The sequence below is a fragment of the Peromyscus maniculatus genome, chromosome 4 (assembly GCF_049852395.1).
Source record: "Peromyscus maniculatus bairdii isolate BWxNUB_F1_BW_parent chromosome 4, HU_Pman_BW_mat_3.1, whole genome shotgun sequence".
Classification (NCBI taxonomy): domain Eukaryota; kingdom Metazoa; phylum Chordata; class Mammalia; order Rodentia; family Cricetidae; genus Peromyscus; species Peromyscus maniculatus.
The window spans coordinates 126,913,459-126,926,067 of record NC_134855.1 but is presented as its reverse complement, the minus strand read 5'-3'; the positions used below and the strand labels follow the sequence as shown (position 1 = coordinate 126,926,067).

At 43.4% G+C, this 12,609-nt stretch overlaps 1 protein-coding gene across 3 annotated transcripts in view; it reads left to right on the top strand.

Annotated features, from left to right (window-relative positions):
* Napb (NSF attachment protein beta) overlaps window positions 1-12,609 on the top strand; it is a 41,740-nt gene that overhangs the window by 8,379 nt on the left and 20,752 nt on the right. The window contains exons 1-5 of one of the 3 annotated variants that reach the window (XM_076570809.1): window positions 2,583-2,602; window positions 4,134-4,213; window positions 8,415-8,531; window positions 10,598-10,644; window positions 10,779-10,856. In XM_076570809.1, the coding sequence (XP_076426924.1) occupies window positions 4,165-4,213; window positions 8,415-8,531; window positions 10,598-10,644; window positions 10,779-10,856 (291 nt within the window). In that variant the 5' untranslated portion in view covers window positions 2,583-2,602; window positions 4,134-4,164. Of the gene's footprint in view, window positions 1-2,582; window positions 2,603-4,133; window positions 4,214-8,414; window positions 8,532-10,597; window positions 10,645-10,778; window positions 10,857-12,609 lie in introns of those variants that run through there. The other 2 variants (XM_006984490.4, XM_076570810.1) reach the window with 2 other exon arrangements.

Genomic DNA, 12,609 nt, shown 5'->3' with positions numbered 1-12,609 from the left:
CAGATACTTTACCTGTCAGAAATGTTTGCTGATTTTTAAAAATCTTTGCGTAGTGGAGCTGTGCAACCATGACAGTAACCACCCCCAAATGAAACAACACACCTTTTGCCTATGACATGCCTTCCTGCTTCTTTCTCCCCAACACTCTTGGCTTTGATGTCTTAAGTCTGGCTTGTGACATCAGAATGCCTGAGGCAGAATAGTTTAAAGGAAGAACAGAGGCATACTTCTCAATTCTGGAGAGTAGACCTGGAAAGTCAAGGTGCTGGCATCTGGCGTTATCCTTTCCTGTCCTCACATGGTGGAGGTCTGTTTGTAGGGAAAGAATGTTGCATACTTGGCAATGGAGCAAAGGAGAGAGATTCTACTCCACCGGCCCTTGCTTTATCTGTACTAGTTCACTTACGATCTACCCGAGCTCATGGGAGATGTGCTTGTCTTCCTTCGTCCACTCCTTGTCAAGTCTGTGTTTCCGCACTCTGAAGTCCACATCGTATGTGCCACACAGTCAGAGTCTCCTGGGCCTTGGTCTTCCTCTGAGATTTTATTTTGCAGTGTACACAGACAAAATAGACAAATATCTTGTTTGGAAGGGCCTGAGCTAATTAGAAGCAGAGTTGAATTCAGAACTATAGGTGAATCACCAAAGACTAATGTGGCTTTGTGTATGAAGAAATTGCTCAGTATATACAGCTATCCCCTAGAGGATGGAGAGATGGCTCAGTGGTTAAGAACACTGGCTGCTCTTTCAGAGGACCTGGGTTCAAGTCCCAACATCCACATGGTGGCTCCCAACCATCTGTAACTCCAGATTCAATGAGCTCTGATGCCCTTTCTGAGATACATGCCAACAGAACACTCATAAAATAATTTTTACATTATTATTACATAACATTATTATATAAAATAATTTTTGTAATTAAAAATAAACAAATTAAGCTATCCATCAGTAGGAATTAGCTGCCCAATGAAGAACTTTCTAGAACTACATGCATTCTTGTTGCTTGTGGAGTGTCCTCTTCTCAAGATGTTTACACAATGCTTTTCTGTACCTGGTGAGAATAGGACTCTGAGGTTCTTCCATTTTGGAGACAGGCTGACCCCTACCAAAGTTGGCAGTTTTGTGACTTTTCTGGGGGTTGGGTAGTTGCTTTTCAGACAAGGTCTCACCATTGAGCTCAAGCTGGCCTGGAACTCACCATTCTCTTGCCTTTGCTGCTCCAATGTGGGGGTTACAGGCCTGGGCCACCACATCTGGCTTTTAGGATTTATGCTAAACTGTTGAAGAGTGGCAAGATTAGATATCTTCCTTCAAAATGCAATCTTCTTTGAGAAATACACTTTAATATAAAGAAGTCTATTTACCTAGCCTGATAGAAAACTTGCATTTCTAAAAAATTTTAGATATTATTGCTGCCTGGGGGGCCAGCCCCCAACAGTACAGGGCTCAAAGGGAAATCCATAGAGTCAGCACATACTAGATTTTTCTATCTGAGGGAGTTAGGGGAAAGCAACACTCACACTCTGTCTTGATGGTTTCCTTCTTTATTCTCTATTCTTCTGTGTTCTTTCTACTGTATACTTTTTTCCTACAGCTTATATACCCCAACAAATTTTCAGGCAATATAGGAATTATAATGTGGTTACATTCTGGTTTTCAAGTGAATAATTACAATGAATACAAAACAAACAGTAAAAAAAAAACAAAAAACAAAAAAAACCCAGCATGTTTTTTATAATTTATTTATTTATTTTTCTATTATCAGCTTGCTACAGTACAAATTCTTATCCTAATAGTGAAATGTTTCACTGAGGCTTGCCCAGTAATTGAGTAAAACCAAAACTTATTATCAGCCACAGTCATCCTGCTATGTAGCCTCCCTGGTCCTGTGGGTTGCAGTCTGATTATTCTTTAACAGCATGTTTTTTATCCCTTACATAATTAAACATTTTAAGTATGTCAGGTGAAAAACAAGTTATCCCAAGAACCCACGTACATTCATACCCAAGCAACTTGTTATAGATTAACAGTGTAAGCAAGCAAAGTATTCTTTCACTGGCAGGCTGCATTTTGCAGTTACAAAGAAAGGACCATTGAGGTTGGGGATTTAGCTCAGTGGTAGAACGCTTGCCTAGCAAGCACAAGGCCCTGGGTTCGGTCCGCAGCTCTGAGGAAAAAAAAAAAAAAAAAAAGAAAGGACCAAACACTTCATTACTTGTCTTGAAAGGTAATCTGTGGTGGTATTGTGTTCCCCAAAATATTGTAATATTGTGCACCCTAATAAACTTATCTAGGGTCAGAGACAGAACAGCCACTAGATACAAAGGCTAGAAAATGGTGACACTCACACCTTTAATCCTAGCATTCCAGAGGTAAAAATCTCTCTGGCTCTCTGTGAGTTCAAGGCTACATTGGAAACAGCCAGGCATGGTGACACACACCTTTAATCCTAGGGAATGGTGGTAGAAAGCAGAAAGGTATATAAAGCATGAGGACCAGAAGTTTTCGAGCAGCACAGTTCAGCTGAGATTCATTCTGGATGAGGACTCAGAAGCTTCCAGTCTGAGGAAACAGGATCAGCTGAGGAACTGGTGAGGCAAGGTAGCTGTGGCTTGTTCTGCTTCTCTGATATTCCAGTATTCACCCCAATAACTGGCCTCAGGTTTGATTTTATTAGTAAGACTCTTTAAGATTCATACTACAGTAATCTTATAAGGAATCATAAAACTAAACTTTTATACATGAAAAACAATCAGTCAGCTTTACTTTAAATCTTGGGCTGCATATCCACTCATCAATAGTTTCTTATATCAGAAGATTGGGGGCAAAAATAGGCACAAAGGATTAATTATCACCTTTGATCATCAACCAAACCTAGCAAGGAAAGTACGTCAGCTAGCAACAATTGGGCCTGCTTTGTATTTTTGACCCTAACCTAATGAATTTATAACTCAGCTATGTGTCCTTGTGAGCTTTAGATTATTTTCTGGGGTTTTTCATCTCAAAGCTATTATCAAAACATCTGATCTAACCTGAAGTTATTTTGAGGCATTGTTTCAGCTAATGATACCTGTGAACATACCTCCCAGCATTACGATTAGAAGAATTTAAACTAGCTATGCTACTGGGACTCAGTTGTTTTCCTTAATCATTAACCTAAGTGACAGTCTATATGACTCAGTAGAAACTCATGTGTTCTAGCTGTGTGACACTAACTGGTTTTATTTTTTATCATCAAAACTCAATTTAAACTAACATTATTATTATCAATTAAACAGTACAGTTTAGGAAGAAATCATCTTCATAATAATCCACAGGTGAATGGGATGTTTCCATGAGATAAACACACTACATTACAGGCAGTGGGGATCTCCCCACCCTCATTCACACCATGCCAGATACCAAAGAAAGATGGCAGCAGCAAACATGTAAAGGCTCAGCAGAAGCAAAAGACATTCTGGAGTCTGTGGTCTCAGGGCCTTGCCTATCTGAGAGTCACCTCAGGGAGTTGCCTCCTAGTGGGCTGACACCCTTTCAATTGCCACCTGCTGCTCCTCTGACATGGCCACTAGCAAGAGCCACTATATTTATTTTTGTGTGTATGAGTGCCTTGCCAACATATATGTATATATACCATGAGCATGCTTGCTGCCCACAGAGGTCAGAAGTGGGTATCAGATCCTCCTGGAACTGGAGTTACAGATGGTTGTGAGCCTCCATTTAAGTGATAGGAACCAAACCCAGGTCCTCTGCAAGAACAAGTGTTTTTAACCACTGAACAAAGTTGCATTTGTTATACCTAGAACACTCTAGTTAATGTTGTAGACTCTGGATTCACCAGGTCTTTGTCTAGGTGTCATTTTCATGGCATTGAGTATGTGGCCCAGGACAGTAACTTTAGCCTTCCTCAGCCTCCTCATCCGGAATTTGGGGTCAGGAACAGTATTTGGCTGTTAAGATTCTGTAGTTTGTCTCATGCACAGGAGAGCTCATTGAGTATTTCAGGGTTATAATAATATAGTAATAATTTCATGATAAATAATAAAATAATGCCCTTATTGTTTCAGGGAGGGAGGAGAGATGTGGATGGTTATTAACAACAAGTATAACCTCATATTTAAATTTCTCTTAGAGGAAACACGAGAATAGAAGAAGCATGTGAAATGTATACCAGAGCCGCAAATATGTTCAAGATGGCCAAGAATTGGAGTGGTATGTACGACATTTTGTTTACTTCTCAGGCAAACACTTTAGAACATAATTCTGTAGGAAGACAGGACTGTGTATTCCCTTTAGAGAGTGAGACTGTTGGTCCCAAAGGCAGGCTTTGATGCTGAGAGGATCATCATCTCAGGTAACTAACCTGGTTTCAAGGTTGAGCACTGGGACAACGTCTGCCTCAGTTTCTGCAAGCCACCAGTACAGTAGGCTTGTGAAATCTGAAAGAAGCATTTCATAGACTAGGAAAAGTAGGTGTGCTTCTTAGAATTGTATTCCAGTAAATACAATGCCGTAATTATAGGAAAACTCATTGAGAACTAACAAGATGGATAGAAATGGCCTTAGCATGAGTTGAGAATTTCAAAACAATTCTCTACTCTGAATTCACTGAGAACTGAGTGACAGCGAGAGATCTTTACATAAGCCCCCATTAACTAACACATTCTTTAAAGTAAGTCCTCACACTAAGATTCTTCTTTTCCTTGTCTGGGGGGATTGCCCTTGCTAACACAAATTGGAAAGAAAAATACCTCTTTTTCCCTTGGAGAAAGAGACTTCTTCTATAGCTCAGATGGTGGTGGGATCCTTATGCAAGTGAATGCCGAGGCAGGCTTGGGCCAGAGAGAACGTGGGTCTCCTGCTTAGCAAACAGCTGCTGTAAGGTGCAAAATGGCTCCTGCCCTTTACTAGCTGCTGTTCCCATGGCCCTTAAGGCACACACTTTGTTTCAGAGGAGAAGATGCTTTTGAGCTGGGTGGATCTGAACGTCAGCATCTGGCTCTGAAGTTCCTTTATCAGCTTAGTTTGCAGTAGAGCTTTAGTTAGAAGGGAGATAGAAGGGTTTCAGAAGCACTTAGGCCCACGTTGTATTTTACTGAAGAACAAATGGAAGACAAACAGAATCGTCCCAGCAGTCCATCTTTTCTATTCAAGTCCTATAATCCCAGGTAAAAGGGGATCTTACCCAGGAATGCTTACCTGTTTCTTCTGAAGGTCAGATCCTAGGAAATTCACTTGGAGAGGCCCTTGTTCTCTATGTACCTGTAGAGGCCTTACAAGTACCCTGCCTCTGTCTGTTGCCAGGATAGTGTCCCCAATGTCCCCAAGTTCTGCCCTTTCTCAGTTTTGTTTTGACAGTGTAACTGACTGTGGAGCCTGGGCTGTCCTGGAACTCATTATAAGCCCAGATAGGTCTTGTACTTGGAGCTGTCTTCCTGCCCTATCTCCCAGGTGCTAGGATAGTAGGCATGTGCCACCATACTGAGCTCCTGGTCAGTCTTACTGAGGCAGAGTAAGTCAGGTCATGTATTGAGTCTGTACACTGACCTTCCAGGACTGTCTTCGTCCTTTTTCTGATCTGCTCTGCTCATGCTCATGTGCCTGGCTCCCACCCCACAGCCTTGGCATGTGCTGTTACCTCTGTCTGCATACTGTGCCCTCATTGGTTGCTTTCTTCAGGTCCATCTTCAAATGTTACCTTCTCAGCCAGCTCTCTTTTGACTACCTCTTATAAGCAATAATCTACTTCCTGGAAACTCACTACTCTTCCCCACTAGCCATATTACCACCTAGCAAAAAACAAGGACGTTACATGGTGTTTTAGTTATTTATATTTACATGTATTCATCACATAGTGGCCCTCACTAGCATGTTCTTTTGAAGGTCAGAGTGTTTATGTGTTTCCATTATGACTGCATCTCCAGGGTCCACATCGTGTCTCTGATGTGGTAGATATTCTGTATATTTACTTAGTAATTGAATAAATAAACACGAGGCCCTGGAATTAAAGCAGTGATGCACCAGTGGTGATCATGATACCATTTTGTCTTTTATAATTTTAAAAGTTCTTTTATAATGATTAAGCTAATGCTTTTCGCCACTATTCAAACTAAGCCTGACAAGTTGGGTAACTTCCCAGATGCCATTCTTCTGTAAAGACACTTCCAGATCGAGAGAGGCCTGCCCTTGTCAGCAGTGGCCAGGTAATTACTTTGTTCCAAGTAATAAAGTGGTGGCATGAAATGGTAAAACCAGCACCGACTATCATCTTGGAGATTGAGGTAGTCCGAAGGAGCGGCTGTTGTGCTGTTCCCCCAGCAGGAAAAGGAGAGACCATGATTGGTTCTGGGACAGTAACCAATCTGTTACTGGGGGGATTGTAAAGTGAGGAATGTGCTGGAGTACAGGGATGCGCTCAGGAGAGATTTGTCTGCAGTAATGAAAGTGGCAGCATGGTGCTTCCGGAGCCAGGTCCTCCCAAAACTTCATGTCAGGTCCAGGTCACTACATTCTTCCAAGGCAGAGCCCATCAAAGCTCCTGATCAGCTGGCTTATTCCTGCAGCTAGCTTGGCCTTGGTGCTTCTCAGGCTTTTACCTCTTTATGTGGCTCTCCTGTTGCCAGCAGGGATTATTCTGATCCAGCTCTAGCTGTCAGGCCTGTTCTCATTGGTCAGTGTCTCCCTAGTCCTTTGCTACTGCTGTAACAAAACACCTTCATCTGAGTAATTTATAAAATACAGAAATATATTGCTGCCAACTTGGGAAGCAGAAGAGTCCAAGATCTAAGATCGAGGTGCCAGCAGATTCAGCATCTGGTGAAGACTTCTCTCTGCTTCCAAGATGGCATCTTCTTGCTTCATCTCACAAGGCTACTTGCTCCTTTCAGTATCTTCTATAATGGTACTAATTCCACTCATAAGTGTGAAATACTCAGATATTAACAACTTCCTTAAAGGCCCTAATGGGTAATACTATCACATTGGGTATTGGATTCCAAAATATGAAGAGTGGGGGGCACCAACATTCAGACCACAGTAGCACCCATGTTGTGCTAGGTAGTGAATGTTTCCTAAATTTCATGTGTACTCTTGTGTCAGAAACAGAGGCACAGGACAAGAATTGAACTGGAGCAGATTACAGGGTTTGTGTGGCTTCCTTTCCTTGATGATGATCAGAGGTCCACATGGGAATTAGGTTAATACCTGTGGAGAGGGTGTTTGGGACAAGAGAGACAGCTTTCACAGAATTAGATGTTTTGTTTCTTACAGGGAAATTTTGAAGCAAATGGTTACTTAGCAGAGTGCGCGACTTTGGGATTGTTGGTACGGCCTCTAGCTGTGAGCAGAATACTCAGAAGAGCTTGAAGGAGGGGAGGCTCACTTAGCTCACGGGTTCAGGGGCTCAGTGTGTGCTTGTTGGGTAGAATGTCATGGAGTGGGAGCCATGGTAGAGGGGCTTCTTCGCCTTTGTGGACTGGAAGTGAGAGCAAGGAAAGGAAGGTGGGTGGCCCTAATGAGCCCCAGCCCTCAGTGACCATGTTTTTTTTGCTTAGTCACACCTCTTGAAGCTTCTAGAACTAACCAAAATAGCACTGCCTGCTAGAGAGCAAGCATTCAGACCATGAGCCTGGGCACATGCCTGTCTGTAGTCCTGACACTTGGGAGGCTGAGGCAGAAGAGGATTGTGAGTGGAGCTTCAGGGAAGGCAAGATCCTGTCGTAGCAAACCATATCACATCTTCCCCCAAGGATTTTAAACTCTAAGTCAGTGGTTCTCAACCTGTGGGTCACAACTCCTTGGAGGCTGAATGACCCTTTCACAGGAGTCACCTAAGACCATCAGAAAACATAGATGTTTACTGTTTATAACAGTAGCAAAATAACAATTATGAATTAGCAATGAAAATAATTTTATGGTAGAGGTCACTACAGCATGAAGAACTGTATTAAAGGGTCGCAGCATTAGGAAGGTTGAGAACCATTGAATTATGGTTTTAATACCATTCTAAGTCATGCTTTTCCTAGTGGAGTGACATGACACCTGAGTGACATGGGTACTGGGATTGAGAAATGAGTAGATGAATAGCCTTGGCTTCAGTGCTTGGCCTTTAACTGTGTGAGGCTGACTGCCCCTTGTTGGGCTGATCTTATGGTATGGGATAGAGCTCAAGAGCCCAAATGTTGGCTGTCAGTCATTGAAGTGGGGGCCAGAGAAAGGTGGCTTGGTGTCCAGGATGCCTGGCAGATCCTTGGGAACTATCAGGGGAAAGTGACCAACACCCAGATGCACTTGTCTTGATACCCATGGTCTCTGGCTGCAGGCCTTTTTTAGAGACCTGTACCTTTTCCTGTGGGTCCTGGAGTCTTCTTTGGGAAGGCTGTTCCTCGCTATTTAACTGTGGCATCTTCTTCAGCTGCAGGAAATGCGTTTTGTCAAGCCGCCAAGCTCCACATGCAGCTTCAGAGCAAGCATGACTCTGCCACGAGCTTTGTCGATGCTGGAAATGCTTACAAGAAGGCAGACCCCCAAGGTAAGGCCGCTTGGTGGCTCTGTGTCACTGGCCAGCGGCATTTCCTATGCTGTTGAAGTTGGTGTGCCATGCTGAGTCCTGGTAATAAGAATTCTTGCATTATGAGATAAAAAAGAAATTTTGGTCATTTTAATAATGTCTACTCTAATCATAAAGACATCGGTTTGGAGGAGTTAAGGGACATTTGAGACAGTTTTTCATCATGTAGCTAAAACTGGCCTCAAACTTGAAGCTCTGTACTCTCCTGCCTCTGCCTCTCATGTGCTGGGATTACAGGCACCTTATCTCATCTTCATGAAATATGTTCTTGAACTAAGAAGGAAATCCTGGTGTTCCCATCCTCCTAAATGTATTTCATTTAGTGAAGGAATATAGTATTCAGTGGTCAAAAGTATTGTGTCTTAGCTACACAATACTTTTCATTGTTTTTCTAATTGCTTTTCAAAGATTTTTTTGGGAAGAATATTGGACATTAAATTAGTAAAATTCTTGCAAATGTTACTTCTTTTTGGAGAATGATTAAACTAAGGTATTAAAATCCCATTCATGTACATGGTTATCTTTAAGTCATCTTTTATCTAAACTTCTAGGAATATAGTCCAAAGAAAAATGTCATCAAGCTTATTTCTGTAAAGATCAGCCATGTTTTTATTTCCAACAGTGAAAGGCTGGGCACGGCGGGTGTGAGCAGAATGACTCCATACTGTAGGATATCACACAGGCGTCCAAGCCCCTGGCTTGGGGCTGGTTGTGGTGACACACACCCATGACCCCAGCTCTTGGGAGACAGAGGCTGGAGACTTGGGAGTTGCAGACCAGCCTGGGATATGAGACCCTACCTCAAAGAAACCAAAGTGCTGGGTTTCATAGAATGTTTGTTGACCTGGTAAATGGTCACATGCTAATTAAATTAAGGAACCGAGTGTTGTGTGGCCACAATTTCTGAAAAAACCTTTGTGCGTGTAGAAACACATCCAAAACACTGTAAAGTGCTGAAATGGGAATGCCGGGCTTGAGTGGCATTATGGATAGGCTCGCTCTCTGTTTTCCTGTAATTTGTAAGGTATAGTGGTGCGTGTACATTTTAAATACACTTTAGGGAGAAGTGGCTTTTTATTTTTGTTGTTCTAGTCACTTCTATTTCTCTGGTCAAGCTTGGCCTCCTTGCTCCCTTTCAAACTGAAGGCAAACTTGGTGCTGTTGGCTACACTGTTCTGTGAGAGGATATTTTCTGGCTCAGCATCTTAGGAAACGAATATAATTTATTTTTTTATTTATTTATTTATTTTTTTTGGTTTTTCGAGACAGGGTTTCTCTGTGTAGCTTTGCGCCTTTCCTGGAGCTCACTTGGTAGCCCAGGCTGGCCTCGAACTCACAGAGATCCGCCTGGCTCTGCCTCCCGAGTGCTGGGATTAAAGGCGTGCGCCACCACCGCCCGGCACGAATATATAATTTATTAGCATTGCCATGTAACGTTTTCCCTTCATTTCATGGATATGTATACCACTGTAACTTTTATATAACTTTCAGTATACCAAATGTTAGCATCTTTGAGCAGTATACACATTTACATATTTGGCTTAAGAACTGAACAAGCATTACAAAGTGCTTTTGATGTTGGCTGCATGAAGAGTGGAGACTATTGAAATGGTCTTCCTTGTGAAGAAGTGATATTTGCCAAAATGAATATAAACACACATGATATTAATGAAGACTGGATTTGCCTTGTATAGTAGTAGGTGTGATTTACCAGTGTGGGTGGCAATCCCTGTGGTCTTGTTTCCTTTGTAATAGAATCTGCCACCTTGATGGACCGCCCTAAGAGTTACTGAACCAGTTACTACTGCAGCCACACTGCTTTAAATACCAGTGCAGCTGCTAGGAACAATGCCACGCTAATGAATCTGGACTGTGCATGATTGTGTCTGCTCCCACTAACCAGGCTGCCCACCCGCTACCTAAAATTTTACCTCCTTACCATCAGTAGCAGCCAAGAAACAGGCTCAGCTGAACCCTCTTTCACTGAATGAATTTTTCATTGTTTTTCTTAAATGCCCACGCTTCAGAGGCTATCAACTGCTTAAATGCAGCCATCGACATTTACACAGACATGGTAAGACATTGCATTGCTTGAATGGCTGTGGGGTGGAGTCCTTGAGCTGCTTTAGAGTTGTATTTTTTCCTATTCCCAAACTGATTGGTGATTGTGTAGGTAAAGCAGGTGCATGACTCTGCTTTCTCCCCTAGGGAAGGTTTACAATCGCAGCCAAGCACCACATCACGATTGCAGAGATCTATGAGACTGAGCTTGTGGACATTGAGAAGGTAAGCACAGACCACACCCATGAGCTTGGTGCAGAAGGTGGATGCTTAGCCTCTTAGGAATCCACTCCTCCTCTTTCCCAGCTGACTGGAGTGGTGTCCATTCCAGAATCATTCCAGGTGTCCTGGAGGAGACCACCTGGGCCTAGCTGGCTGAGTAAAGAGACGGTTTACCTGCAGTGCCAGGGGTTTCCTGAGCTTCCCTGATGTTGGTGCTGTGAGTCATGTCAGAATGGTCGAAAGGCTTTCCACCTGTCTGCTGAAGTTCTCTAAGGCTCTGGAGAGGTGGAAGGCAAACTGCATCCTCGGTCAGCATCACTGCTCTCATCTGTGGCCTGCTTGCCAGCTTTTCTTCTTGGGTCCCATAGTCATCTCTGAGCCAGTGGGTTTTAGACCAGATTCTCTTCTCAAGTGCTGCCCCTACTCCTGAGTTCTCCAGTCAGCAGGTTTCCTTGCCCTTTCTCTAGCCCCATCTAGCTTGTGAAGAGGTTTTTGGGTACTGTTCTCACTACTCCCATGTCTCAGCTCTTCTCAGTACCTGTCCTCAGTTTCATGTGATCAGAGCCCCCAGCTGGTCTCTCACGTCTGCTCCCTAGTTCCCTCATCCCAGACTCTCAAACAGCAAAGCAGTCACCGTGAGCCTTGATACTGGTATGCCGGTCTGTCTCTACGGTCTTTTCTCGCTGTCTCTCTCTCTCTTTCTCTCTTTTAAGGTTCATTTTAAGCTGTGCTATGGTGGTGCATACCTTTAATCCCAGAACTCTGGAGGTAGAGGCAGGCAGACCTATGAGTTTGAGGCCACCCTGGTCTACAGAGCTAGTTCTAGTACAGCCAAGGCTACACAGAAACCCTGTCTCAAAAAAACAAACAAAAAATCGTTTATGTGTTTGGGTGTTTTGTCTACATGTGCCCTTGGAGGCCAGAAGAGAGTATTGGATCCCCCTGGAACTGAAGTTACAGATGGTTTGAGCCTCCCTGTGGGTGCTGAGAATCAAGCCTCGGTCCTGTGTAAGAAGTCAGTGCTGTTGACACTGACCTATCACCCCAGCCCCTGTGTACAGCCTTTTGTTGACATACACTTCGGGAACAGCTGGACACCTGCACTAGGTCTTCATGACCCACTCCTGTATCTCTGAGACCTCAAATTTATCCTGTTCTTTTGTTCTGTCCACCTTGCTCTAGCCACTGCGACCTCCATGCTGTTCCTTTCCTGATCCAGTAGAGCTCCTGCCCTGGGACCTGGGTACTAGCTGTTCCCTCTGCCTGCCCAGCTCTTCTTCACACATCCACAAGCTGAGTCCTTGTGTCCTTTATCACCTTTTCTAGCTCATGGCCCCCTAGTTAAGATTATAGACCCAGGAGTACTTATTCAGATGACACTCCCGCAAATACGCACTCCTTACTCAGCCCCACCCCATTTTACAGCCACGTGTCACCTTTTATCCTGTGGCATATGCTTGTTCACGATTCTCTTGTTTCTGTCTCCTTCCCACTTCTGGTCCCGACTGCCGAGTTCTGCCACTACTTTTCTTATAGGCCCCCAAGGCCCAGGACGTAGTAGGTTCTAAACAAATACTTATGAGTAAGCAAACATACTGTGCCCTCTCTCTGACATAGTCAAAGATTCAGGAAGCATCCGAGACTGGTATCATACCAGCTGCCACAATTGTTGTTTTCTGAACACAGAAATTGCTTTCATTTGCTTCATGCTGTTCACCACCCAGCAAACACACACACACACACACACACACACACA